The sequence below is a fragment of the Lagenorhynchus albirostris genome, chromosome 10 (genome assembly GCF_949774975.1).
Source record: "Lagenorhynchus albirostris chromosome 10, mLagAlb1.1, whole genome shotgun sequence".
NCBI lineage: Eukaryota > Metazoa > Chordata > Mammalia > Artiodactyla > Delphinidae > Lagenorhynchus > Lagenorhynchus albirostris.
Window position 1 is genome coordinate 13082524 of NC_083104.1, and position 27303 is coordinate 13109826.

Genomic DNA, 27303 nt, shown 5'->3' on the forward strand with positions numbered 1-27303 from the left:
TTAAAATAACACCTACAGTTTTTGTTGATGTTTGTGTAAGAGGTTTGTTTCCCACCGTTGCAGATACTTTAGTGATTAAAATGAGAACATGCATTCTGCCAAGATTTCTGAGGGAATATGTGAATTTAGAAAATAGGGTACAGGATATAATAAAATAGCTCAATATTGTGAGGAAGTTTCAGTTAATTGAGAAAGCTACAAATTAAGAAACAACAACAACAAAGAAGGAGATGATTGCATTGCCTCTAACAGAAGGCATTCTGTTTTTTGTATCTTCAGGGGATTCTAGGATTTTCAAACAATTTTTTCAAAATCGTTTGATTTTATATAAAATGTACAAAAACTTGCTGAAATATCTCACTTGGTTTTATGTTCAGTAATTCAATTTTCACCCAAAGCAATGTAAACATATCTCCATGTATACAGAAGAAATGGATGGAATGAAGAAAAAAAGGAGAAAGGAGGACAAAGAAAAATCTGAATCTCTTATTAATCTATTAGCCTAAAATTCATCAACACATGTAAAATGACTGCTTTTGTAGCCATATTGATTACTGTATTTGATACCCAGTTTAATGAATTATCAGGCCGAAAACTCCATTACCTGGTGCAGCTTCTACTTCTTGTGAAAGGGTATGCCCTCTTTCATAGTTATTGAAAAATATGTTAATGTATGTAGCTATTTGTTCAAAGTTTGCATTTCAAACATAATAAAGTTTTGGAATGCAAATCACCTCATTTGTTTTCACTACTTGAAATGCTGCTTGGGGAAATTTTTAGGCAAGTTACCAAAAGTATCACACCTCCCCCAAAACAGACCAGGCTTGTTATATGTTCCCAGCCTGCCGTGCTCTCATCTAACTTGTCCCTATGCTAGGTTTTACCGTAAAGGGCTTGACATGTTAAGGGTTGTGTGTTAATTTGCCTTTACTCTTTATAGGACCAGGCATGTGCAGCACCTGCCCTGCACCTGACACTGTGCTAGGGGCTGATGGACGTGGTCCTGGCTTTCTGCTACTGAGTACAGTCGTGGGAAACAGGAGGACCGCAGGAGACAGCTAAGCCCAGGAAAGGGGGTGAGTCTGGGGAAGGGAACGCGTGGATGTGGGATGACAGTGCACCACGTGCAATTCGCTAGAAGACATCCAACCTCTCGGAGGTTTGCAGCAAACTCCTTCTGCCAGCAGTTTCCAAATACTCAGGGTGGGAGCACCTTTTCTGCCTTGGCTAACAAGAGTTTATGACTGTGGCAACAATCTGAATCCCTGAGTTACATTTTAGGACTATTTCAGAAAATTAATCAGAAGTTCCGTAGCAGGAAAAAAAAAAAGTTGCCTGCCTTATATATGGCCCTTGTTACCCACTTGTATTTTTAGGAATGTGTAGATTTCTCATTTGGGGGTAAGGCAACATACCTAGCTACCTACCTAAACATGTCATTTGCATTTTACACCTTGGGTTATTTATTTATTCTTCATCCCCCAAGAGATAGGTTTTATTGCTGATTACACTGTACAGGAAAAAAAAAGGAAAAAAGAAAAGACGAAGTAAAAAGTAAACTCTACTTTTAAGGGCTTAACAGACCATGAATCCTCTCAGTTGCTTTTCAATTTCTGTTCACTGAGATTGAGTTTGAGTTCACTGTCACCACAGTTGACTCAAAAAGTTTCTTTAAAAGGGGTAAATTCAACTTTGGTTATAAAAAACAAATGTACTGGGGCAGCAAAATACGTGGGAAAGAGAGTGGGGAAAATATTGTCTGAACTTCAGTAGAATCTGACGAATTCTCAGGAACACTGGGGAAATTTGTTGCCAATTGTCAGGACTTCACCCAACTTTCTAGAAACACCTGTAGTGCAAGAGATGGTGCTCTGGTTTCCTCTAAATTTCAAAGAATATAACACCTACTAGAAGCCAGATTCTCAGAGAGCGCTCGAGAAATTTTAGATTGACTCAGTGAAATGTCACACGAACAGGTAGCCCATGGACTCTCTAAGACACTGAGTGTTTTTTTTTTTTCTTTTCTTTTTTTGGCTGCATTGGGTCTTCGTTGCTGCACGTGGGCTTTCTCTAGTTGTGGGGAGCAGGGCTACTCTTCTTTGTGGTGCGTGGGCTTCTCACTGCAGTGGCTTCTCTTGTTGTGGAGCACAGGCTCTAGGTGCGAGGGCTTCGGTAGTTGTGGCCCGCAGGCTCAGTAGTTGTGGCTCGCAGGCTCTAGAGCGCAGGCTCAGTAGTTGTGATGCACGGGCTTAGTTGCTCCACAGCACGTGGAATCTTCCCGGGCCAGGGCTCAAACCCGTGTCCCCTGCATTGGCAGGTGGATTCTTAACCCCTGCACCACCAGGGAAGCCTGAGCGTACATTTCTGACAATCGTTAAGTAGGAAACACATGTTTTTTTTTGTTTTTTGCGGTACGCGGGGCTCTCACTGTTGTGGCCTCTCCCGTTGCGGAGCACAGGCTCCGGACGTGCAGGCTCAGCGGCCATGGCTCACAGGCGCAGCCGCTCTGCGGCATATGGGATCTTCCCAGACCAGGGCACGAACCCGTGTCCCCTGCATCGGCAGGCGGACTCTCAACCACTGTGCCACCAGGGAAGCCTGGAAACCCATGTTTGCTGCATTCTGCTGAATTTGAATCTTATTTTAACAATGTAACGGTTTTCTGCTGGATTTTAATTGGTAGCCATGAAAAGAATGAATTGAACATGTCATTCTGATATATTTTTAAGGTAGCGAAATAGCCTATTGCACAATGAAATATTACCCAGTTGACATCTATATAGCAGTATATCTTTGGATTAAAGAGATGACCCCAAGAGATTCAAGCTGTTTTTCCAGTAAAGGTGATTGCTATGCCTGGAACCAGAAATATTAAGGCGACATGAGCAAAGGCTGAAGGTGTTTTCAGGGAACAAGCAGAGCAAACAGAATTATAGAAAATACGGGATCAATTGTCAAAACTCCAGTAATACCCAGCCTTGTATGGAATTTATCTGGTCCACAAAAAATTGTCATTCTTGGTAAAATTTATACTCCCACTTGACTATCTCATGTTGCCTATAAGACAACCATTTTTCGGTCAAAGTTATCATCCTGTTTAAGAGAAAATGTCACAATAAGATGGGGAAAAATAGTGTATGGCTGTTTTATGGCCAAAAAATTAATCATTGAAAAATTTTTGAATGATCAAATGAAAATTTGAAAAATAATTCTATATTCAACAGCTATAAAAGCAGAACACATAGCAAATTCTAGGGGAGACTGCTGGGTTGTGTAAAATATTCAATTATCTCCCCACTGAGACATTCAATAGTTTATTACTTCAACAATTTAACTGCAAAGGATAGACATTTATTATTTTTACAAGTATGGTTATAACTTACTACTTACTCTGCCAGGCAGTAAAAGTCACTCAGGAATATCAATGTTACATTTTTTTCTGACCTAGAATTCTTCCTGTTAATGACGATTACTGCAAAGTTAGAACATATGTGATATTATTTCCATAAATGCTGACATTTCAAAGACATCAGCTTCTAAACTTGAAGAGGAAGCTATCTTTGTTGTTTGTTAACGATTTTTTATCTTTGCTTCTCAGGCTTAGTAAATTACTAATGCTTGCCTTTAATTCCTTAACATTCTCACTTATTGAAACCTTTAAAAATACAAGAATACTTGCTTTTATTGTCACTGTTGTTTTAAAAATTCTTTTTCTACATGGTGTGAAATCATCAGAGAGAAAGAAACAGGATTATTTTTATCAAAAGCGGCATAACTCTGATTAGTAATACTTAAGTTTGTTTGAAAAAGGAGTTAAATGCTTTGTATGCTGTTTCTGTTTTCTATGTTGTGACATTTTACTAATTTCATTAGCAAGTTAAACAGTGATAACAGTAAGTTAAGTTGTAAAAGTGAAGAAAGCGTGGTTTTTGTACTTCCTGAACGTATCCATTTAGCCAAGTTCTATCTTCCGTGGTTCTACCAGAATTATGTTTGGAAAACACCAAACCATTTAAATAAATCTTTAAATTGAAAATCATGTCATTTAAATTAGTACAGAACAAAGGTTTTATGGTTGGAAGATCTGAGATTGGGTCTACGTTCCATGATTTACCAGACACGTGATTTTTGGCAAGTTATTTAACTTGTTAGACACCTTTTCACCCTTGTAAACTGGATAATAACCACACACCATTTCACTGGTGGGGAGGTGTGGGAGGTAGCTCATGAGAGAGAACAGGAAGAAATGCTTTGTAAAAGCGAGGGCAGCACACAGCAGGTGGAATGTTACTTTTGTTCTTTAAGTTCATATGAAAAATGCCTTTCGAAATTTTTGGAGGAAACACTCAAGATTTCTAATCTACAGTTCCCAACAAGAGATCCTCCATTCTTTTCTTTCACATGTAAAAAAAAGTTGCTGAAATGACCTAACCACTTTTTCAGATGGCCACACTTGAGTTATGCTAACTTTTCTACTCGAGATTCCTTTTCATTGTCTGCTTATTTCAAATAAATAGAAATATTGTTTTTATCTTCTCCAGGCCTATTAACTACGTCTTCATTTTCTTTTATAGCCTGTTCCTTTCTGGCTTCATCAAAAAATTCAGCCTCTTCACAGTTCAAAGTACCACACACATTCTAGGTTTGTGATACAAATTTTCTCTTTCCCACATTAAAATTGTTTTAGATTTAAGTTTCTTGTCATGTTGGCTCATATTTAAATACTTATTAATGAAACTGGCAATGGTATTTACTTTCAATTTGATTAATTCTGCCTAGAACTTTTACTGTTCAAAGATCTGCTCTGGTCTCCCGCTGAATAGCAATCCTCTCTTATTTTCTTTCTTCTCTTCCGGCTTCGCATGGCTGTGTGCAAGGCCACCAGAGATGCCTGTGCTCACTTGTGTGTGTGTCAAGAACTCTAGTTCATCCTTTAGGACTCAATTCAGAAGTCCCTTTGCTCCTACTGTGCCCCATAAACATCTTTATGGGAGCAGCTTTTAGACTGGAATTACAATTATCGAGTTACACTTCATTCTGCCTCTCAGATTACGGATCCACACTGGCAAGACAAAGCCCAAGATTTCTTCATATTGGTATTTCTAACACGTAACAGAAAGGTCATAAATGTTCGTTAAATGGCAAAATGACTACATTTTTCTTTAGAAATGAGCTGCCAGTTTTTCTTTAAAATGGCAACAGGTGGCAATTTGGATTTTTGTCTCTGTTTTCTGTAGGATGTCATCATCATGGCACCTGCATCACTGATTCTTTTGGGGGCCACAGTGATACTGCAAGTAGACTTACTTCCTGATAAAAAATGTAAGCACCGTCTATTAAATTCAATAATATTTCTTTTTCTGAGAAAAAGTACATTACAAAAAGGATAGCATTATTTTCTCCTAAATAATAATTAATTAGGAAATTATGATTTTTTAAAAAGGGATGGAACATTTATTCTTATCAGAATACAAACTCTTTAAACATGCTCTATTTTAAGAAAGCAACGTCGGCTGAAATGCACATTTTACGCTGTAGTTTACCCACACTTCATATTCCAAGTGTGGGTAAACGGGCACTCAGAATAAAGCTGCAGCTGATGGCCGTATTTGAAACGTCTTCCCAGGCAAGGGAATGGTTCCAAGTCCTCACAACCAAAGAATAAGAAGCTTCCAGTAGGTTTGCTTCAGAAACTTGTTCATCAATGGGTTTAAAGAAAAGAAGAACTGCCACGTGGTTCCCCCATCAGCACTGTCTAAGAAACCTTGCTATGGCCATGACAATGTTCTGTACCTGCACTGTCCAGTGATAAGTGACTATCGAGCACTTGAAATATGGCTCATGCAATGAAGACAATGAACATTTGATTTTATTTAAATAAAATAGCCACATGTGGCCACTGGCTACCGTAATGGGCAGTGCAGTACAGACAGAGCCTCAGAATACTGCATGTGGCAGGTGTGGAAGCAGAGTCAGGGAAGGCTACTGAATATTAAAGGTCAGTGGAAACATCCTCACATGTAGTAAAGGAGGTTTCATAATTGTACAATATTGTAATTTTAGCAAAAATTATAAAGTTGTATAAACATATGCCCAAGAAAAAAGATAATGAATGTATCACATGTTAATGTCACTCTCGGTGATAGAAGCGTGGGTAAATTTTTCTTTTCTTTTTTGAGCATTTGTGCTTTCCAAGGTTTCTAAAAAGAACAGGCATTGGTTTTGTAATTTAAATGAAACCTTTTATTTTGTGAAAGCTTTTATTTTCAAGGCAACATTAGAGAGCAGTTCATTAACGGGGGGAAGAGAACACTTTTCTTTCTATAAATGCCTATTTGAGTAATTTTGCTCACAAGTTTTTTTGACCTTCAATCATAATAAGAAATAAATCCTTTTAACATCATGAACCAGTACACATGCAAATATGTGAGTACACTTATAATAGAAACAAGAGGTTCGTGAAACAGTACTTCTTATATATTTGATGCACCTGGTATTTTCTATTCTATTTTCTTCCATGTCATTAAACACATTGCTACCCACAAACTAATACATTACTGCAGTCCATTAATGGATAATGACCCTTTGAAAATCATGCTTGTACTGAGTAATGATATAGTAAAATATTCAGATTTCAATAAAATACCTGTAGATGTTATAGGTAAATACCTGGGCAAAGTAAAAAGAAAATGAGCTAAAAACATTTCTAAGGAAACTTTTCCCAATATTATTTCAGTGTTATACATTCTGATAGCCATAATAAAATACTATACTACACAAAAAAATACTTAACTTTAAAATGCTATGTAAAATTAAACATTCTGTGGCTTTTTTCTTTTGATCTACAGTTTTACTTCTCCCACCTGTCAATTTCACCATTAAAGCTATCAATTTAGCTCAAGTTCTTTTACGCTGGGAACCAAATACTGATCAAGAACAAAGAAATGTCCAGCTAGGGTATCACGTGAAAATCAATGCTCCACAAGAAGAAGATGTAAGTGTTTATTCTGATGGCAATCCTTATTTAAATTTTAACTTTGGGGCTTCCCTGGTGGCACAGTGGTTGAGAGTCCGCCTGCCGATGCAGGGGACACGGGTTCGTGCCCTGGTCTGGGAGGATCCCGCATGCCGCGGAGCGGCTGGGCCCGTGAGCCATGGCCGCTGAGCCTGCGCGTCCGGAGCCTGTGCTCCGCAGAGGGAGAGGCCACAGCGGTGAGAGGCCCACGTACCGCAAAAAAAAAAAAAAAAAAAAAAAAAAAAAAAAAAAAATTTTAACTTTGACTGCATTTTCCTTATCAAAGAAATTTTAACTAAAAAAAAAAGAAAACCACTAAAGGGCTTTTTGTTATATTCCCAGTAGAGCAATGTCTCTATTGAAATGACTGAGAACCAGTGCCACACCTGCATTAAACAGCAGCTCGGAACATTTTAACTTTGGGACAATTCTTCCACTTAAAAATCAGGTTTAGTAACTTCTGAGATAAAATGGTTCAGATATTGGTTTTATATAATTTCCTCTAAAATAGCCAAAAGAACAGAAGACAAAAGCCGAATAAAAGAGGAGGAGGGCAGGGTACCTAATCGAAGAGGCCAAGTTCGAATATCAGTTCGGCCATTTCCTGCCTTTAGAATCGTGGACCAGTCACTTAACCTCTCAGAGCCCCAACTTCACTGCAGGCATATATTAAAGCACCAGGTACCTAGCAGATGCTCAATAAAATTAAACAAATTAAATTCTAGTCAATATGGAATTCTAGAGAATTTTCCGTCAAAAGTTACCTCTGGGGAGGAGACTGGAACTAGAGATGGTAGTCAAAGGAAACTGGAGCCTTCATTGTAACATTTTGTTTGTTTTTATAAGAAGCATTTATTCAGGTATCCTTGAAGAATTAATTTTTGTATTTGTATTATGTATTTTTGAAACATGTACACATCTCGAATTGGGTAATTTATTTATTCATTTTTAAAACCACTTTATTTTGATATAACTGACCTGTAAAAAGCTGCACCTATTTAATGTCTACAACTTGATGAGTTTAGGGATAAGGACATAACCTTGAAGCAGTGGGTTTAATTTTTTCTAGCAAAACGATTTAATTGCATTGTGTTTACGTGCCATTTTAAAAGTGGAAGGAAACGCCTAGTTGATTAAAATAGTTCTCTCAAGGCCACTTCCCCTTTGCATACCGTGACTTGTGGGTCTTATTTTTAGTACGAAACCAGGAACACTGAGAGCAGACGCGTAACCATCCTTCATAAAGGCTTTTCAGCAAGTGTGCAGACGGTCCCATGGAACGACCGCTCCCTCCAGCCAAGCAGCTGGGTTTCCGCGGAACTTAGAGCCCCACCAGGTAAGGCAGGCCTCTAAGAGCCCAGTTTTATATTTCAGGCTTTGTAAACATAGGAAAGTCAGAAAACAAACACCTCAGTTTTCTCTTCTTTTGTCAGTCACCAGTTCCTGCCCGGTATCCTTTAACCTCATCAACATCCTCACCAAGACCATGATCACTTCTCAGTGTCATAACCCAGCCAACGCTGGCTGGCACGTCCCTGCCAGCATTGCGGATGTTTCTCCTCCCCAGCTCAAAAGACAGAGGGTCATCAACTAAATCTGGGCCAATCAGGTCTCTCATAATTGGGTTCCAGGACATCTTTCCAACCACCCGCTACGTGATTCCTGCGCTCTTCTCAGATGGATTTACAGCCATGACGCCTACACACTAGCACAGTCCTGCCTCGGAGCCCTCGCTTTCCTGGGCTCACCTGACTGCTTTTCTGAATCCTTCCTATACTTCATAGCCCAAATCAAATCGTACCTGCTCTGTGAAGCCCTTTTTGATGTCCCCAATCACTACCCTTTCTAAAGAAACAATCAGAAGCTGTCATGGCAATGTCTTGCTCTTTTTTTTTTTTTTAAATCTTTATTGGAGGAGAGTTAATTTACACTGTTGTGTTACTTTCCGGTGTACAGCAAAGTGAATCAGTTATACATATACATACATCCACTCTTTCTAAAAAAATTTTTTGACCATCTAGGGTCTCCTGGAACCTCAATTGTGAATTTAACTTGCACCACGAACACCAAGGCAAATAATTACACACACTTACGGCCGTACCAAGTTTCTCTTCACTGCACCTGGCTTGTTGGCAAGGATGCCCCTGAGGATACGCAGTATTTTCTCTACTATAGGTTAGTATCTGTTTTCACTTTCGCGAGTGGGTTGATTCCTCCAGCCTTAAAAACTTATGAGTGTTCCAATTCAGGTATGGCTCTTGGACTGAAGAATGCCAAGAATACAGCAAAGACACCTTGCAGAGAAATATCGCCTGCTGGTTTCCCAGGACTTTTATCAATAGCAAAGGGCGCGACTCACTTGCAGTGTATGTTAACGGCTCAAGCGAGGAAGCTGTGATCAAGCCTTTCGATGAGCTCTTTGCCCTTCATGCCATTGGTAAGATGGGCTTGACTCAAAGCCAAAATAACCGAATCGCAGAATCTCAGCACTGGGAGGGGTTATAAGGATCACCTTGTTTAGCTACTTGTCTGATGCTAAGTGACCATCTGCCCACTGCTTAAGAACCAGTGTCAAGGTTTCTCAGCCTCCGCGCTCCTGATATATTTGGCGAAAGAACTCTGGGTGTGGCCTGTCCTATGCCTTACCAGGTGTTCAGTAGCAGCCCTGGTCTCCACCTACTAGATGCCAGTAGCACCTCCTCCCCCGCAAATTGTGACAATAAAAATGTCCCCTAGGGGATAAAATCTCCCCTCGTTGAGAATCACCGCTCCAGGGAAAGTAAACTCACTGCTGGAAGAACCCCATATCCTCTCGCAGCAGCTCTGGCTGGTTTGGTAATATTTCTGCCCATGGGTCCTGTGATGGGCTGGTGCCACCCCCAAGCAGGTCTGATTCTTTTCCCCACAAGATGGTCCCTCAGCTATCCAAAGGCAGCCAGGTTTCCCATCCTGAGGTCCCTCTTCCCCGGGCTACCGACCCCCAATTTCTCATGTACTCTTCTATGATCCTCTACCCTTCTGGACTTTCTCCTCTGGGTGTTCTTGAGTTAGAGTGTCCCCCTTACCATGTGGTTCTCAGATCTAAGCCTATTATTTAAGCTTTCACGTGCTCAGTTCTCAAAACTGAAGACCTTCTCCTTCATCCTAGATACTTGTATTAAGGCAGCTCATCAGGAGCCTCTCACATAACATTTCTGGTTCTGAACGTTCAAGGTTTCAGTAGTGGCCTCTGCTTAGTAGCGTGGGCTGTGGAGCCAGGCTGCCTGGACTTGGGTCCTGGCTCCTCCACTGACTTGCTGAGTGACCTTAGACAAGCTGGTCATTTCTCTGGGCCTCAGTCTTTTTATCTGAAATATGGGGAGAAATCAATACTTCCTACAAGGTCTTTGTGACAATTAAGTATGTTGATAATTATAAAGTGCTTAGAAGAGTGCCTGGCCTAAGTATCCATTAAGTACGCAAAATGTGATTGTTTAAAGGACGTGGTTTGGCATGGGACATCTCTATCTGTTTCTATCATCTATATGTGTATCAAACGGAGTATAACTTTGTTTAAAGAATCACAGCACTTGCTAAAGAGATTACAGAATTCTCTTCAATAGAGTATTACTTAGATGACCTAAAAATATCACTTTCATGAAAACAGGTGATAAAAAATGCTGAGGGGGACCTGAGAAACAGTGATATTAAGACACCAATGGACACAGCCTGGGACAGACCATGGGCATTTTCTTGTGTGATATTCATTTTATTGAGACCAATTTCTCAGCTTACTAAAAGAAATAAATGCTCTTTTGATGAAAAATGTTCTGGCTTAGGGGATGGTAGGCTCTGGAGCCAGTGGGCCCCATTCTTAGCTCGTCCCTATGACTCAGTAACTGTGAGATCTAAGTCACATAACTTAAGACAAGGACACTCAGAGATAATTTCTATCCACATCAAGTGGCCATAAAACAGTCATGTGAGATCTCAGGGGAAAGAACTGTGGAGTTATTTGTAAAGACAAGTTTAGCCCAATCCGTTCTTTTTCTGTAAGAGAAAACTAAATCCTCACAACAAACCAAAACAAGATACACAAAACAAAATGAAATAAAAACTGAGGCCCAGGAAGAGGAAATAATCGGTCCAGCCACACACCTGCTTCACAGAGCAGGGCTTAGTGAAGGCTCCAGGGCATTTTCTCTCCAGGATCAGGTTTGTCCTCAGATCCGTCCAACTCGAGAAGTAAAAATGGATGGTGCACTGGGTCTTGCAGTAAGCTGAAGGAAAAGGCATTTAACCATTCGATGCCCTTTGAAGTAGGAATCCCTGAGGTTTACGGGAGAGATCTCTCCTTTAGCACCACAAGACGGGAGTCAGATGTGAGCCGCTGGAGTCCTGTGGCTTGCAGGTTCGTAGATTAAATCCTGGCGTACAGTACTCGAGAAGACACAGCTTAGAGATGCCTTGAGAAATGTGGGTGGATTAGATTTACCAGCCGTGATCACCGACCTCTCGGTTCTTTAACCTAGATCGAGTAAATCCTCCAGCAAAAGTCACAGCAGAGATTGAAGGAACCTGTCTCTCTATCCAATGGGAGAAACCAGTTTCTGCTTTTCCGGTCCATTGCTTTGATTACGAAGTGAAAATTTACAACACAAGGAAAGGGTATTTTCAGGTAATGCTTCAGCTCATTCTGATATTCGATGATAGAGTTCTTTTTGAGACATTTAAAAAATTGTCAGTGACTGCGCTGGTTACCCCTTGGAAGCCCATCTACCTGCGTTTTATGAAAATAAATCAAACCTTACTGGCTTTTTGTCTTGAAAGGATCTATTACTTTTGGTTGAAAATAATGCAATGGATCCGATAAAAGTTCATTAGCACCACTGTTGGTGAAATGGTGCAGCTGCTACGGAAAGCAGTACGGGGATTTCTCAAAAATCAAAAATAGAATTATCATATGACCCAACCTTTCTACTTCTGGGTACATATCCAAACGAATTGAAAGCAGGGTCTCAAAGATCTCTGTCCATCCGTGTTCACAGCAGCATTATTCACAATAGCCAGAAGAAGGAAGCAACCCAAGTGTCCACTGACAGAGGAATGGATAAACAAAATGTGGTCTATCCATACAATGCAATATTGTTAGCCTTAGAAAGGAAGACAATCCTGACACATACTGTATCATGGATGGACCTTGAGAACATTATGCTAAGTGAAATAAGCCAGTCACTAAAAGACAAATATTGTATGAATCCACTTATATGAGGTGCCTAGAGCTGTCCAGTTCATCAAGACAATGGGGAGACAATGGTGCTTTGCGGGGCTGGGGTGAGGGGGGAATGGGGAGTTTTTGTTTAACGAGTAGTTTCAGTTTCGCAAGATGAAAAGAGTGCTGGAGATAATGTGAATGTACTCTACTACTGAACTGTGCCATTTAAAAATGGTTAAGATAGTAACTTTCGTGTTGTGTGCATTTTACCACAACTTAAAAAAAAAAACTGCCTCCTCAGCCCTAATGGACAAAAAGTTCAAGGGGAAAGGAACTGAATGAAAGTCAATATTTACTGAGCATCAACTATGCATTATTATCCTCACAGTTACTCTATTATGTAATGATCATTCTCATTTTACAGCAAAGTGAGGCACAGAGAGATTAAGTAAGTTGCCCAAAGTCACAAAGCAAGAATAGAATAGAAGTCAGGATTCAAACTTCTGCCTTACAAATTCAATTCAATTCAATTCGGGTTAATAAATATTTACGATCTGGCTTCTCTGTGGGATATACAGAGCTAAATAGCTACTGTTTCTGCTCTCAAGGGGCCTGGTCTACTGGATGCACTCCCTCAGCCTCAGAGCTGCCTGACCATCGTCAATGTCAACGTGGATACAAAGGAGGGAATGGACAAAGCAAGCTGCCAGGGCCTCCACCCAGGGGAGGGGAATTGAACAGAATCTTCAAGGATGAATAGAAACTTGCTTAGTGGGAGAAGCAGAGAAGGACTTTTAGCCAGCACTTCCCCATGTATTTAAGCACACATGGTGAAAGACTGGCTTTCTTTTTAAAATTTCTAATCCACCCTACATTGGTACTTCTGTAAAATACAATAAAAATGATTTGCTAGAAAAATCACATACAGCCAAAGACAAGCCCAGTGATCCTGGTCCTGGACGCCATGGCAATGCCAGGTTGCTAAGAAAGCTCCCAAAGTGTTGTCTCCATTTCTATATTTATCTCCTCAAGGATCAGCAATAAACAGCTCCTGACTCACACCAGTCCTCCAACCACACTTGGAGTGGCAGGGGTTCTAGGCAGAAGGAGCAACTCCACAGCATGAGTGAGCATGGTTCCTTCAGCCAAGTGGCAGTAATTTAGTCAGCCTGGACATAAGGCCAACGTTGGAATCATAACTCTAGCTCTTACACTGGGACTTCTCCCAGAATGATTCTAAGATTTTGTTTAAAAAAAGAAATGGTTTTTCTTTTTCAAACCATGGTCATAGGCAATGGAAACCACTAAAGTGTTTAGCTTGATAGAAAAATGTGAACACATCTGCAGAATCGCAGAATTATTTTGGAAGCAACATGAAAGCTGGGTATGGACGGAGAGGGGACATGTGGACATAGAATACCGGTTTCATGGCTACTGCAACAGTCCAAGCAAAAAATGATGAAACCTAAAATGGCAGTGGTTTTGGAGCAGGGACAAAGAAGGGAGAAACACACTCAGGAGTAGGTAAGATACAGGCGGCCAGGGACACATCTCGGGTTTGGGGTATTAGCTGCACGGTGGGGACACTGACCAGTAGAGAGAACATACACGAAGGGTTTGATTGTGAGAAAACAGCCTCATCTCAACACTGGACAATGTTAGCCTGTGTTGCCTACGGCAAATTGGCATTTACTGAGTGCTTATTATTAGGTTGAACTGCCCAAAATGGCTGTTTTTGCAGGTCAAAAATGGGTTGGTGAATATTATCACTTTTCATATGATTCAACCCAATATATCTTTAAACTTGGGCTTTACAAAGTTAATTCCATTTAATTCAATAATCCATTAGGTGGTATGGTTCCTATTTTACAGATGAGAAAACTGAGGCTCAGAGAGGTCAAGGAAATTGCCCTGCAGTTAGTTGGAGGTAGACCTGGGATTCAAACCCTCTTCTTCCTAGATTCAAGGTCCTTTTGCTCTTTCTGCTTCCTTATGCCCCCTCCATCCCTTGCTCCTTGCCCCCTGGCTTGGGGTGAGACACTGTATCAGGGATCAGCACACTTTCATTGTAAAAGGCCAGAGAGTAGGTATTTTAGGCTTTGCAGATCATACCGTTTTTGTCACAATTACTCAGCTCTGCCATCAATACAAGCAAATAGGTGTAACTGCGTTCCAGTAACTGTGTTTGTGGACACTGAAATTTCAATTTCATGTACTTTTCATGAGTCACAAAATATTCTTTTTATATTTTTCAAACACTGAAAAATATATGTCATTCTTAGCTTGCAGGCCCTACAAAAACAGGTAGCAGGCCAGATTGGTCATAGACCGTAGTTTGCTGGATCCTGTTGAAAATGCGGAAGCCATGTGATATTGTTAGTTAGGTGATTAGAGAATATCCAGGGACAAGATGAGGGAGGTTATGCATTCTGCTATGTGCCATTCCAGTCTTTCAGTCTGGAAATATCAGTTGGACCCGGATGGATCATCTAGATCTTACAACTGCCTGTTTTATTTATTTTGGTTACTACATAGCTTTCCCCCCAAGGGTGACTGCCAACACCTCCATAGTGAAGTGGTCTAGAATAAACTAATCGATATGAGTCTTACTGATTCAGTATTCTCACTGAATACTGAGTCACATTACTTACATACGACCTCCCATCCTGATGATTGCCATAATTTAAATTGCGTGTCCAGGGATTCTTACAATGATATTTTTTCCCATTTAGACAGAAAAAATGACGACCAATACATTCATCTCCGTAATTGATGGTATTTCTGAGTATTCCATTCAAGTGAGAGCAGCAGTGAGCTCTGTGTGCAGAGCGGTGGGACCCTCCAGTGAGTGGAGTCAGCCTATTTATGTGGGTGAGTATCTCGTGTTTATTTTAAAGCAAGTGACCTTACCTGTAGTTATAACAGATCCTCCTGGAAAGTGTACACCTTCACTTGTGAGTCCTGAAATGCTTTCACGTCCCTACTAAGCCTCATCCTCTGTCAGTCTGCTGCCTTTTTGACCAGAGGTGGATTTACCATGAGGCCAATGAAGCTCCAGTGTTCCAGCTTCTCACTAGCAAGAGCACTTCCAAAGTCTAGTACTTTTTTTTTTCCAGATTATCTGGTCCTACTTCTATTCAGTTTTACCAAATTAATTTTTTTTGTTTTGAAATAACTGTAGATTCATATGCAGTCATAAGGAATAATGTCAAGAGAGCTCATGTAGCCTTTACTCAGTTTCTCTCAAGACTAACTTCTTGCAAAACTGTAATACAATATGGCAACCAAAAAAGTGTCATTGCTACAACCCACTGATCTTATTCAGATTTCATCGATTTCATATCTACTCATTTGTGTGTGTATTAGTTCTATGCAATTTTATCCCATGTGCAGGTTTGTGTATATGTCACCACAAGGGTCCTTCCTTTTGCCCTTTTTTAAGCACTTTCATTCCTCTCTCCTCTCCTCCATTCCTAACCCCTGTCGACTACTAATCTGGTCTCCATTTCTATAATTTTCCTATACCTAATTCTGAATTTATACTTTTGTTTCATTTCATAAAGAAGATTCCAAAACTGAATAAGCTCAGGGCCCACAAAATCTGGATCCAGCCCTGGGCCCTCAGCGTAACAGACCTAGAGGATCCCAAGGACTGGCATCACCTGGGCTCCTGCATTGGTTCTGCAGCTGTTTTTGTTTATGATTAAACTGACTAGCTTACTTGGCAAAGAATATGATCATTGTATCTGTCTGTGGGACTGGAGAAGGGTGATGATGGTGGCTCTGAATGAAAGGGCAAATTTCCATTCTCCTTTTATGTCAGATGGCAATTCCATAACCTGGAGAGGTGGCCTTGCACCGTGATGCTAGAACATGCACACCCTGTGTTTGATACTATCTGCGTATCTTGGCCAGTTAAAAAACAACTAGTGTAGCTCATGTATGTGCCACAGACATGCAGCCTGGGGATGCAGACATATGTGGCTAAGTGCTGCATAAGAGCTACAAGGACACGAAGAGGAGGGAAGAATTCTGGAGTCTTCCCTAGAAAGCTCAGGTTTAATGCCAGCCTTAGCACGTACTGACTACATACCCTTGAACAAACCACTTCTCTCTGCCCATCCGTGGATTCCCAGGACTAAGGAGGTAATTAATACCCACCTCTCCTGTCTCACAGGTTATTGTGAAATACAAACAACAACGACAGCAGATAACATTTATTGCTGACTATCCTCCAAGCCCCGTGCTAAGTGCTTCACATGCACTAGCTTCACTAATCCTATCCACCAAACTGTTCTGCAGATGAGAAAACAGGTTTCGAAAGTTTAGACAGTTTGCTTAACTCTGCATGGCCAGTAAGTGGCAGAGAAGGAATTCAAACCCAAGTTGACTGACGCCAGCACCAGAGACCTTAGCTCTATGGCATGGGGGCCGGGACGCTGCAAGGTGCAAAGAGCTGAACAAATTAAAGATGCCTTTAAGGGATCCTGGTAGCTAACTCTGTGATTATGGCTGGTCAAGCACGTGAATATCACTGTCCCTCAACATACGAGGTAGTTAACGTTCCACTGAAGGGTGTACCTAAGGAGAGATTTCTTTCGGCACATGCTAGGATTTTCTATCATTTCATTCATTCACTTAGGCTAATGGGTGTCTCTGCAGGACACTCCTGGGCAGTGACCCATGGGCCCATGTGGATGTAAGTCAGACCAGACGCATAGCAGGGAGATTTCCAAGGGAGACTGGGAAAGATAAGGAAAGACCCGAGAAATGGAGCTGGGTTCTGAGTCTGCAAGGGGACTGGTCTTACTGAGTTGCTGAGTTTCCAAAGGGGAAAGGAGCCCCTAGAGCTGTGTGACACGACCAGCACAGCCTTATGGCACGCCCACCACATCACCGCACTGGGGACTCAGAGGACCAGCATGAGGCTTGCTGGGAGAGGAAGCAGAAAGGACAAAAGGAACTGAGAACCGGCCAATTGCACCTACTTCAGGTTTCTGCCAAAGCCAGTCTTTCCCCCTCCCCCCTGCCTCCTCCCCAGGTCCAGGCCCCAACCTGACCAAACAGGCCCACCACATGCAGGCACCCCTTCCACACCGCTTTATCTGCACAGACGAAATCCACTCTACGCCCCGAGAGGGGGACCAGCAGAAGAAACGTGAATCCGTCTCAGGGAATTTTCAACAAGGCTATGAATTTCTTCAAACGCCTGCGACAGAAGCTTAATTTTCATGACCCGCATTTGGTGGATTTTTTTTAATGCTTCGTTATTCCCCAAAGGCCGAAAACTCATTGGCCCCCAATTACTGACATTTCTGAGTGTCTTCCCAACATCACTGCGCATATAGTTTCAGAGTTTTTTTTTTTTTTTTAATTCTGTGTGAGGACCTCAAACTAACTTGGAGACCAAGGTGGGAATCTTGGCTACAGAGCCAGTTCTAATTTTTTAGTGTTTGGGTTTTGAGTTCTCATCAGTGTTGTCTGTTGAGAGTTTAGAACTTAGAGAGCAGAAGAAAGCGAGAGACAAATCAGGAGATCTAGGTTTTGGTCGTGGCTCTGCCAGTGTCTAACTCTTTGACTGAAGTTAGAGATTCAGAGATAATATTTCATGAGCCCAGTTATCGGAGACTGCTTCCACAGCTGTGTTGAGAGGGAATCTCAAGTTACATTTAGGTCATCCGAAGGCGCGGTCATCTGTTGTCACCCCTGCAGGGGACAGAGTGGTGACCAGTGTGGCAGAGTTTGGCTGCCCCCGACCTAGTCAGTCACCTCTAACCCCTCTGGGTCTCAGTTTCCTCACCTGTAACATGTGAGTCTCCTCACTTGTAAGTTCTTCCCTACTCTGCCTTTCATGTTCTCTTACCCCCATCAACTGCCGACAAAAGTGCTGAGAGAGAGATTGTGACCTGTGCTGAGAGTTTATTTTAAGCTTGTTTTTAATTTATTTTTCACTCTCCACTTTAGAGCTGGCGCCCCATGATTACTTTCTAAATAACAGCTTCCTAGCTTGGAACCGGGCTCATTATCATTTGCTCTCAGGTGTGCCTCACTGCCATCATCCACGGCAAATCCCATTTCATTTGCTGCCAGCCTGGTCATGAAGATGAGCTGATTAATATTACCACGCACCTTATAAATCCATCCTTTCTGGAACTGACTTCCCTGCTCACTTTAGGATCATTAGTGAATTTAATCAATGCAGGCTCTCTACTGTCATCAGGATGATTAATAAACATCACAGGAAGCTCGGGCTCCTCTGGGACATTCCACATGGCTCTTCCTTACCCCGCGAGGATGCAGCAATAATAATGCTCTGCTTGCAGCCTACCAGGCAGGGTTCCCGCTCCATTCATTTCCTCTAGACATCCTTCCTCCACTCCTACCTTGTCTTAAAAATGGCATCCTGGAGCCCTCCCCTTCCACTTTCACACCAAGGCCCGACTCACATATCACCTCTTTGTTAGACATTATTAAGTCCACCTCCTTTATCTGAGGGAAACGGAGGCCCAGAGATATTAAATAATTCAGTAGTTATCAAACAGCCAAGAAGTGGCTTTTAATGGATAATATTCTCAAATAGGTGGCACAGGAGTCAATTAGCGAACTGGAATAGATTCAATTTACTAATTAACCCATCATCACCCAGGGTTATTGAATCAAGAGAGAGACACCAGATGAATAAGTTTTGACTGATGAAAAAGGAGGGCGGAGGAGAAAGGACTGCTGTCCTGCTCCAGTTGGCAAGGTCCCTGGACAGTCAAGAGGCACAGGGGCAGCCAGCAGGGGTCCAGCCAGCCACAGTGTGCTCTTCACCTGCCCTGAAACGCTGCCCTCCTGTGCTGGGATTTCCAGAACATGGAATACTACTTTTTTCTTCTCAGATGGAAGGAGCAGTTTCATCTTATCAGCCCTCGTTATCAGCTGCCCTTCCTCAGCTGGCTTCTCTGCCTTATCTGAAGGGCTAACTTTCCACACTTCTTCCTCCTTTTGCAACTTTCTTAACTTCCGGACGCTTCTGCTCCCTTGTTATCTGGGCCATCTCCTGTTTACGAAAACCTGGTGTCTCCTGAGTGGTTTCTGGTCTGAGTGAAGATATTCCTTTTCTCAAGTCCATCATCTTCTCTTCTCTCTCCCCTCCCAGAAGCTCAAATATCATGCAGGAAACAAGGAATAATGAAAACAAAGTTTCCTACAGTAATGCCCTTCCCCGTGGAAAAGAGTGTTACACATGCATCCACCCAGCCGTGTTGCTGGTGTATCAGTGACGGGTCTTCCCGCCCCCCCCCCCAGCACAGCCCCTGCCCCTCAAACAAAATCGGGTTTTGCCCTGACATCACTGAAGGCCGTATCTGAAGGCCAGGATCTATTCGATGATGGTACCAGGTATCAATTAAAATGTATTTACAAAAAAAAAAATATTGCTTTAGGCTTGAGATGTATAGCACTTACACCCCAGGGAGTAGGGGAAAGTTCACCGCATTTCTCAGATGCCTCAGCTGTGCGGTCAAGGTCGACACGGGCTGGCGGCTTCCTTTCGGGGCATCTTCCTCGAGACCTGTTACTCACAGGAAATCCTGGCCATGGCTTTCTGTCACAGTTTCTTTCCGTGTGTGGGGGGAGCCTTAGAGTCACATCACACATTCTAGAATCCGTAAGGACTTCATGAAAAGAGTTGGAAGCAGAAAATCAGGGAGGGATGTAAGAACTGGGGCTGGGATGGAAGCAAGGGTCCCACAGGGAGACTCTGCTGCCTTTTTCCTCGGAATTCACATTCATGGGCTGTGAATGAGTGAGGAAACCCGGCACACCGGCCCCAGGGCATGTGGAATCAAAACCTGGAGGGCGTGGTGTCACCTTCGAGATCCTCCAGCCCACCTCCTACATTGTACACTTTGCTGGCTCCACCCTCAGACTCCGCGCCTGTGCTTTTTCTTTTCCTTTCGCCACCACCTTTCTTTCTACGTCCTCACACTGTTGTGAAAAAGGGAGAAAACCAGGAAGGAGAAAGGTGAAGGGGAGACACTGCAGAGAGCTCAGATCCGCTTTCCCTGGGTCTTCCAAATGAATTTTGCAAATTCAAGAGCTTCTGTGAAGAAATGGCGGGCTTCTGGCTCATTAGCGACAAAAACTGATTGAGGAATAAAACGGTGACCCAGTCAGTACCTTGAAAAACCCACCTGGCTTCCCTGAGGGGGATATAACTTGTGACGATGCTGGGTTTTCTTTGTAAATGGGGGGTTTCCGGGTTGGTAAATGTGGTGGCCGCTTTGATCCGCTGTTTCCTTTTCCCCAGGCTCCTGTGGTTTCCAGGCTGGTAGCCGTGGCCTGAGGGTGGGCCAGCAGGGAGCCTTCAACTTCTGTCCCCAATGTGAGGAGCAGGGAGCTCCCCTGAGCTTTCAGGCCCGGCCGCCTGGAGGTGTGGTGTCCACACCAGACTGCCACGCGTGACCTGTGCCCCGAGATGGGCCCGCCAGATGACGGGAGGAAGGTGGGACACCCCTCTTGGGGCAGGCACTGTGCTTGGCGTGTTCACCTATGTTATCTCATGTATCTTCACAAACACAGGATTTTCCTAATTTACAGATGAGCAAAGAGACGCAGAGGGGTTAAGGAACTACCCCAAGTGACAGAGCTAGGAAGTGATAGACCCGGACCTAGAACACAGCCACAGGACTGGGTCCACGCCATGCTCTTTCTGTGGTGCTTCGTCACCCCGTGGGTGACAGTGCCAGCCAGGGAGACAGAGGCAGGAGGACTGGCTGTGGGGACTGGCGGCAGTGAAAGGGTTGCCCTGCAGCTCATGAGCTGGTCAGCCTCCGTGGAGCCCAAGCAGTGGGGACACTTTCATTGACCTCTTCAGGCTACTCTAAATACCCCCTTACGAGTTGTCCATGGCGTTCATTTTAATACAAACCTCCTTGAGGGTGCGGACCATCGTGCTTTATGCCCTCTCCTACCCCCTAGTATCTTGAATATCTGGTGTTTTCTTTCCCTCCAGGCCTGAGCTTATGACTCTGCCTTCTGAGGATTCTGAAAGGGCTCCAATCTTAGTCTGGCTTTCATGATTTAGGGAAATTATCTTGATGCCTTACTGCTGACACGATGTGTTTAATCATAATCACAATTATAATAACATTCATTGAACACCTACTATGAACTAGTACCAGGCCAATCACTTTGCAGGAATAACTCAGCCAGTTCTCATCCCCGTTGAGCAAAGCAGGTGATGGAAGCTCCTGAGGGCTCCCTGCTCAGGGTCACCTCTGTTGTAAGCGGCCGAACCAGGACGAAAGCGCTTCACCCGTTTCTTACTTCTACGTTAAGACTGCAGCCTCTGCAGCCAGCTTTCAGTTGCTTTAGCAGGTTGGTAGAACAGGGCCAGCAAACCCCTTACAGGGAAGAAAGTTCTGGGTTGCCTAGGGCTCCAGAAAGCACACACCTCTCTGTGCTGTGTGCAAAAGTCTGCAAAGAAGCAGAAGATGGCGAAGAGGGTTCTCTATTTAGTTTCATCAGGTCGTGTCCTACTAGGGACAAATGCAGACCAGCAGTACGGCAGCGATCCCTTAGGGAATCCTGAGTGCGCAAAGATACACCTACACACCCGCCCCCCCATCCCAAGCATCTCCATGTCCTTTCCATATTTTGGGTCATTGAGCCCAATTTCCCCAGATGAACACAGAACACGTTTTGTGCATTTTGCTCTGGGCCCTGGACTACCTATGTTCTGTCCACTGAGGCTGCATTTGCCGACCCCTCTCTTTCACTCTCCCGAAATCAGGTAAAGGGATTTTTTTTCCCTAAAAAAAAAAAAACCTCCCACAATCCACTTGACAGCTGCCTTAGAAAGCTCGCCCACCCAAAGGGCTTGCTTATGATTTTTGCTGGCACTGTGAGCCTGTGACCGGCTTGGCAGGTCCCCTCACAGACGATGCCACGGCCTCCCGCTCTAAAGAGACACAAGTGCAGGAGGCTTCGTAGACTAATGCACCTGCATCCTCTCAGTTATCCAGCCCTGTCAGTGCCCTCAGAACTCCTCCCAGCGCCTGCTGGTTTAACAGAGTAGGGCTGCTTCACTGGAAGAGCCCCATCAATTTACTAATGAGCTCTTTTCCTATTGTTGAGTCTGAAACTAGATTCAAATGCAATATGGAATCCCTAAAAGTCATACTTGTATGAACAGCTTAAGGGTGGAACAAGCCTCCAAACCGAATCGACCTTCTAAGTGTTATTAGTCTGAACTACAAAGATCATACAATTCTAGAACAAGTGGGGCTGCAGCACCGGGAGGAAAATGACTTGACAAAGCTCTGAGGGCAGAGCTGGGACGAGGTCCAGGGTCTGATTCTCTTTAACCACCAAGCTATTCGTCCCTCTCCGTCCCTTTCCCACCATACACTCCCGGGATATACAGCACGAGCAGAATTTTCATTAGTTGGCTAATTGTCAAGGTTAAATGGTCGAGACGTCAGAAACTGAGGAAGCCGAGGTCACCAAGAAACCAGACAGCTGAGCTCCCAAATGCTCCAAGTTGTCAATATCGGGAGAACATCCTAGAATGAGGTGCAGAGTCTGAAGGGCTTCTTCTCCTTGGCGGGACAGGCTTTGCTCCGTCTTTTTAAAGCTCATCTCTGCATAACCAAACAGCGGCGCCCATCAATTTCTTGAAAAGAAACATCTGTGGCTTCCGTTTTAATGGCAGAAAACTCATTCTTGAGTCAGAGAAAAGATTCAAGTTACCTTGAAACGCTTGTTCTTAAGAAAATGTCCAACGCCAGAGACCCCAAAATTCAAATTAATGATGTACCGAGGGGCCTCCCAACTTTTACAGAATTAAAATTCTTAATCATTTTGACCGGAAGGATATACACTGTCAGTGGGAACTGTACCCCTGTTCTACCTTCAGTAAAATCAGAGGAGGTTCTGTCTTTAATTCATTTTACTTACATAACTGACTCTCAACTTCGTTTTTGCGTTAATAAATAACGTTAACGGTAGATAATCCCCAAGCGATTTCCATTTGGTAGTGAACATGTGAAACCTTTTTCTTGCACTGAATTTACCTGCCAGTTTAGGTTTTCTTTGCAGTAAAGCTGACCTCGGCTCTGCTGTCTGGGGGGTTAGCTCTGTTCTCAGGTGGCGGTAGGGGAGCAGTTCTGAAGCAAGGTGGGACACTGCGGAAACCAGGCGGGGAGAAATGACTCATGTGCCCCCTCCCTCCAGGCAGTGACGGTGACTTTGCTTTCCACATAGTACCTTGCATGCACCACTAACTTTTTTTTGATCGAAAGAAATAAAATCAGTTGCCTCTCCAAAGAGGTTCTGTTAATTCAGAGAGAATCTTCACTTATCAATGTGAGTGCTCAAGTGAACAGCTAGAGAGTGGTTTAACTGAAAAGATTTGTGTAAGCATGCTCAGAAGTGAACGACACTTTTATCAGGACCTGACATACCAGCCTGCAGAGAATTGCACAATTTGAGACACCAACGGGACCCAGGGTGGCACCCTGATAATCTTGATAACACCACTCATTCTTTCTGCAGGACTCAAGCTTCACCTGTTTAACCTACTTGTAAACAGGAAACATTTTGCTACTTGGCATAACCCTTGCTAAATTTATGTTCCATGTACATGAGTCTAGAGATTCTGAACGTACTTGTTAGGGGACTTGCATAATGGTTCAGAGTGTACTACACTGAGTTTCAGAGATGGGGCAATGAAGCAGGCAGAATCCCTTATTCAGGAAATCAGAGTGGGAAATAAAGCAAGCTGGTATTTGACTTCACGGTAGTAGTATGTCCCAGTTGCTCTTTATATTAGCTACGTGCAAGGGCAGTAAAAACTAGGTTTAACGGGACACTCGGTGACAATCCAGAGAACTGAATACTAATCCTAGAACCAGTGAGTGTCTATGGGACTTGGGAAAATAAAAGGTTTGTAAAATGATGAAAAGCAGAGCCTCAGAGAGCCAAAGTGTGGCTACCACCTGTTTGTAAAACAGCTATAAATACATGAAACTTCTTTTTCAACGCCATGGTCAGAGATTTTAAATAAAGTGATTCGGTCCTGGCTAGAGCCTAGGGAGCATCAGGAAGACTGGTATCTTACAAGGCAGCCCCCTTCTACTGCAGACACAGCCCGCAAACCCAGCCATGCCCAACAGCTGAGACACCACAACAAAACAGGGCTGCCTTGGAGAGAAGTGGTATCCGGCCGGGAAGAGGACGCTCTGGAGGGTGTTCCGTGACAGAGGAATGTTTAGGATGTGTTCCATGAAGCGCCTGCCCATGCAGTGGGTCCTGGTTTGGGCGTGGTGGGCAGTGGGACAGGGTCCCTGCACCGTGGTTAAGAGCACGGCTGCTCAGCACGTCCTGGGCTTCACCCCCGGCTACTAGCTGTGGTCCTCAGCTGACCCCCTCCGCCCTTCTCTGCGACAGCTCCTCCGTCCCTCAAACTAGGACAGCAGCGCCCACCCTGAAGCACTGCTGTGAGAATTCAAGTGAGATTGCAAGGTGAGCACTTTGCAGAGTGTCTGGTACCTAAAAAGGGAATGTCAAAACATGTATAGAAGATAAGCTATTGGTGAATGCTGGTTCTGATAACTTATTTTTTGTTCTTTTCTACAACTTTCCAACTTTCACCAATGAAAATATCCTAAAGTCAATTTTGTGAGAGGTCAGTATACACCAAATGACAATGCCGTGGATTGGGTCAGGGGTACTAAAAAATGTGCTGCATTGAGAGCGTTCTTAAGGGTCAGAGTTCAACTTCCTCGTATTTGCAGATGAGGAAACTGAGGCCCAGAACGGCCACCTTCACAACAAGCTAAGAATAGAACCCAGGTTTCCAGACTAGGCAAACTCATGACACAAAAGCATGCATGTCTTGCATTTATGATGGCACAGATGAACCTATTTGCAAAGCAGAAACAGAGACACAGATGTAGAGAACAAACGTGTGGACACCGGTGGTGGGGAGAAAGGGGGGTGGGATGAATTGGGAGGTTGGGATGGACATATATACGCCACTGGGTATGAAATAGATAACTAGTGAGGGCCTGCTGTATAGCTCGGGGAACTCTACTCAGAGCTCTGTGGTGACCTGGATGGGAGGGAAATACAAAAGGGAGGGGATATGTGTATACATATGGCTGGTTCTCTTGCATTTACGGTTGGGTGTGATGTACTGGTGTAAAGCAAGTGGATGAGGAAAGGAGGGGCTACGGAGAATGAGAAGAAGCCAAGTGCCTTCCAAGGATTCCAGTCTGGGATCCTGCAAGAGGGGAGATCAGAATGGGGAAGTTTTGAGGGAAGTTGTTTTGATGTGAAGAAGGGTGTGAGTTTGGTTTTGAATGTTGTCAGCTTTGAGACACATCCCAGTGGGTTCTGCCTACAGGCAGTCTCAGATCCAGACTGGGAGCTGGGCAGGGATAAAGACTCGGGAGAGGATGCCATGGAATTAAAAGATGAAGCTGTGCTCAACAAACATTTCAAAGTTCAAAGAATAGACCATAGTGGAAAATACCAAAGGGTTAAGGCTGAGCGGTGAGGGGCAGTTGAAATTAGAAAGGGGGGAAGGAAATGATATTGAAGAAGAGGAATATTTGGGTAAAGGAGCCAGTGGCTTGGTTTCCAGGTGGGTGCAAGCATCAAATCTGAATTCAGGAGGGAGGTCAGGAAAAATAAAGTTGGAAAAAGAAACTGACCGTCCTTTGGCTTCAACCAGGAGGAAGCCACCAGCAAATTTTTAAAGTGCTTTCTGAGATGGGAAACGGAAGCTGCCTGAATCCCTTATTCAAGAAATGAGGCCGGGAAATAAAGGAGGTATTGGATAATAGTTGGGAGAGATGGCAGAGCAAAGTAATGGCTTATTCAAGATAAAGGACTCTATGAATATTTGAAAGCAGAAGGGAAGAGATGAAGGAGAGATTAAAGCTTTTGGGAGGTAGAAGATAAACCTCAACTAAGAGTTCTCAGGAGGCCAGAAAAACAAACAAAAAAAAGGCCACGAGATCAAGGCAACATTGGAATCACTAGCATTAAATCCTCGAGACATCTCTCCACCCTGATACCTGGAAAGATGTGAGTTTTAAGTATTTTGGGGCTTTTGGAAGTCTTAAGATATTTTACAAGGGACTTGAAAATTCCACTTACATTCACTTCTCACTTTATAATAGAAACCGTTAATGGCAAACCAAGGATTAAGACCTGCTTCTCCTGGGGTGTGGTGTGTATCTCACCTCTGTACTTAGAGCTGCTGTCACTAAATTATCTGTGTCTTTATTTGCTTATCGACTTCTTCCCTCAATTGCAGGAAGGGAGGGTTCACATGCTTTCTTTTAACACTGTCTCCCAGCAACATGTATAACGTCCCACACATAACAGGAGCCCAGTAAATATTGGCTAAACGGGTGAATAAAGGAATGAATGAATACAGAAAGGACCCATGCATTCAGGGAGATAACTCAAGATTTGCATTCTTCTCTAAAAATGAATCAGACAGTTTAGCAAGCAGGTTACCCTTTAAACGCCATTTGGTAAATGGCCTTGGGTTTTTCTTGAAGGTATTTCCAGTACCTTAATAAAAAAAATCACACACACCCCAAAGCTATCATCAAAGCCCACAGAAGAACCTATCCTTGAGTACAGATTAGAAGCAAATTTAACTAGATAGTCGGGCAGCATGTGGCATATTTATACTTTCTGTACTGAATCAAGTTAGCATCTACGTTTTCATCTGTGAACAACAGGTATAAACGTAAGAGGTGTTGTGAGGATAATTCAGATTGTAAACTTACAACGGAGTCTGATACCTTTGTTGTGAACTATGAGTATTATCCCACACTGTACTTCCTCTAAAAGTCCAACTTTGTAAAATGTTTTGATTGTACTGCAATTAGGTTACTGAGTAGGCTTACGTTTTTGCATCTTTTTCATCTAAAAACCTTAGTACTCACCAAAAGCTGCTAAGCTCCGAGATCCAGCTGGCATATTACCTAGAACATACTCCATAAATATCTGCTCACTGATTAAATAATGCCTCAAGATTAAAAGTGGCCTCATTGCCATTGCCGTTATTTCATTTCACTCTTGTATC

General features: G+C 43.1%; 1 protein-coding gene across 1 annotated transcript in view; it reads left to right on the forward strand.

Annotated features, from left to right (window-relative positions):
* The window catches only part of IL5RA (interleukin 5 receptor subunit alpha), a 52718-nt gene that overhangs the window by 19236 nt on the left and 6179 nt on the right, over positions 1-27303 (forward strand). Inside the window, exons 3-9 of the mRNA XM_060163663.1 lie at positions 5238-5322; positions 6849-6994; positions 8213-8351; positions 9037-9190; positions 9265-9452; positions 11527-11672; positions 14942-15080. Coding sequence (XP_060019646.1) covers positions 5238-5322; positions 6849-6994; positions 8213-8351; positions 9037-9190; positions 9265-9452; positions 11527-11672; positions 14942-15080 — 997 coding nt within the window. The remainder of the gene's footprint in view (positions 1-5237; positions 5323-6848; positions 6995-8212; positions 8352-9036; positions 9191-9264; positions 9453-11526; positions 11673-14941; positions 15081-27303) is intronic.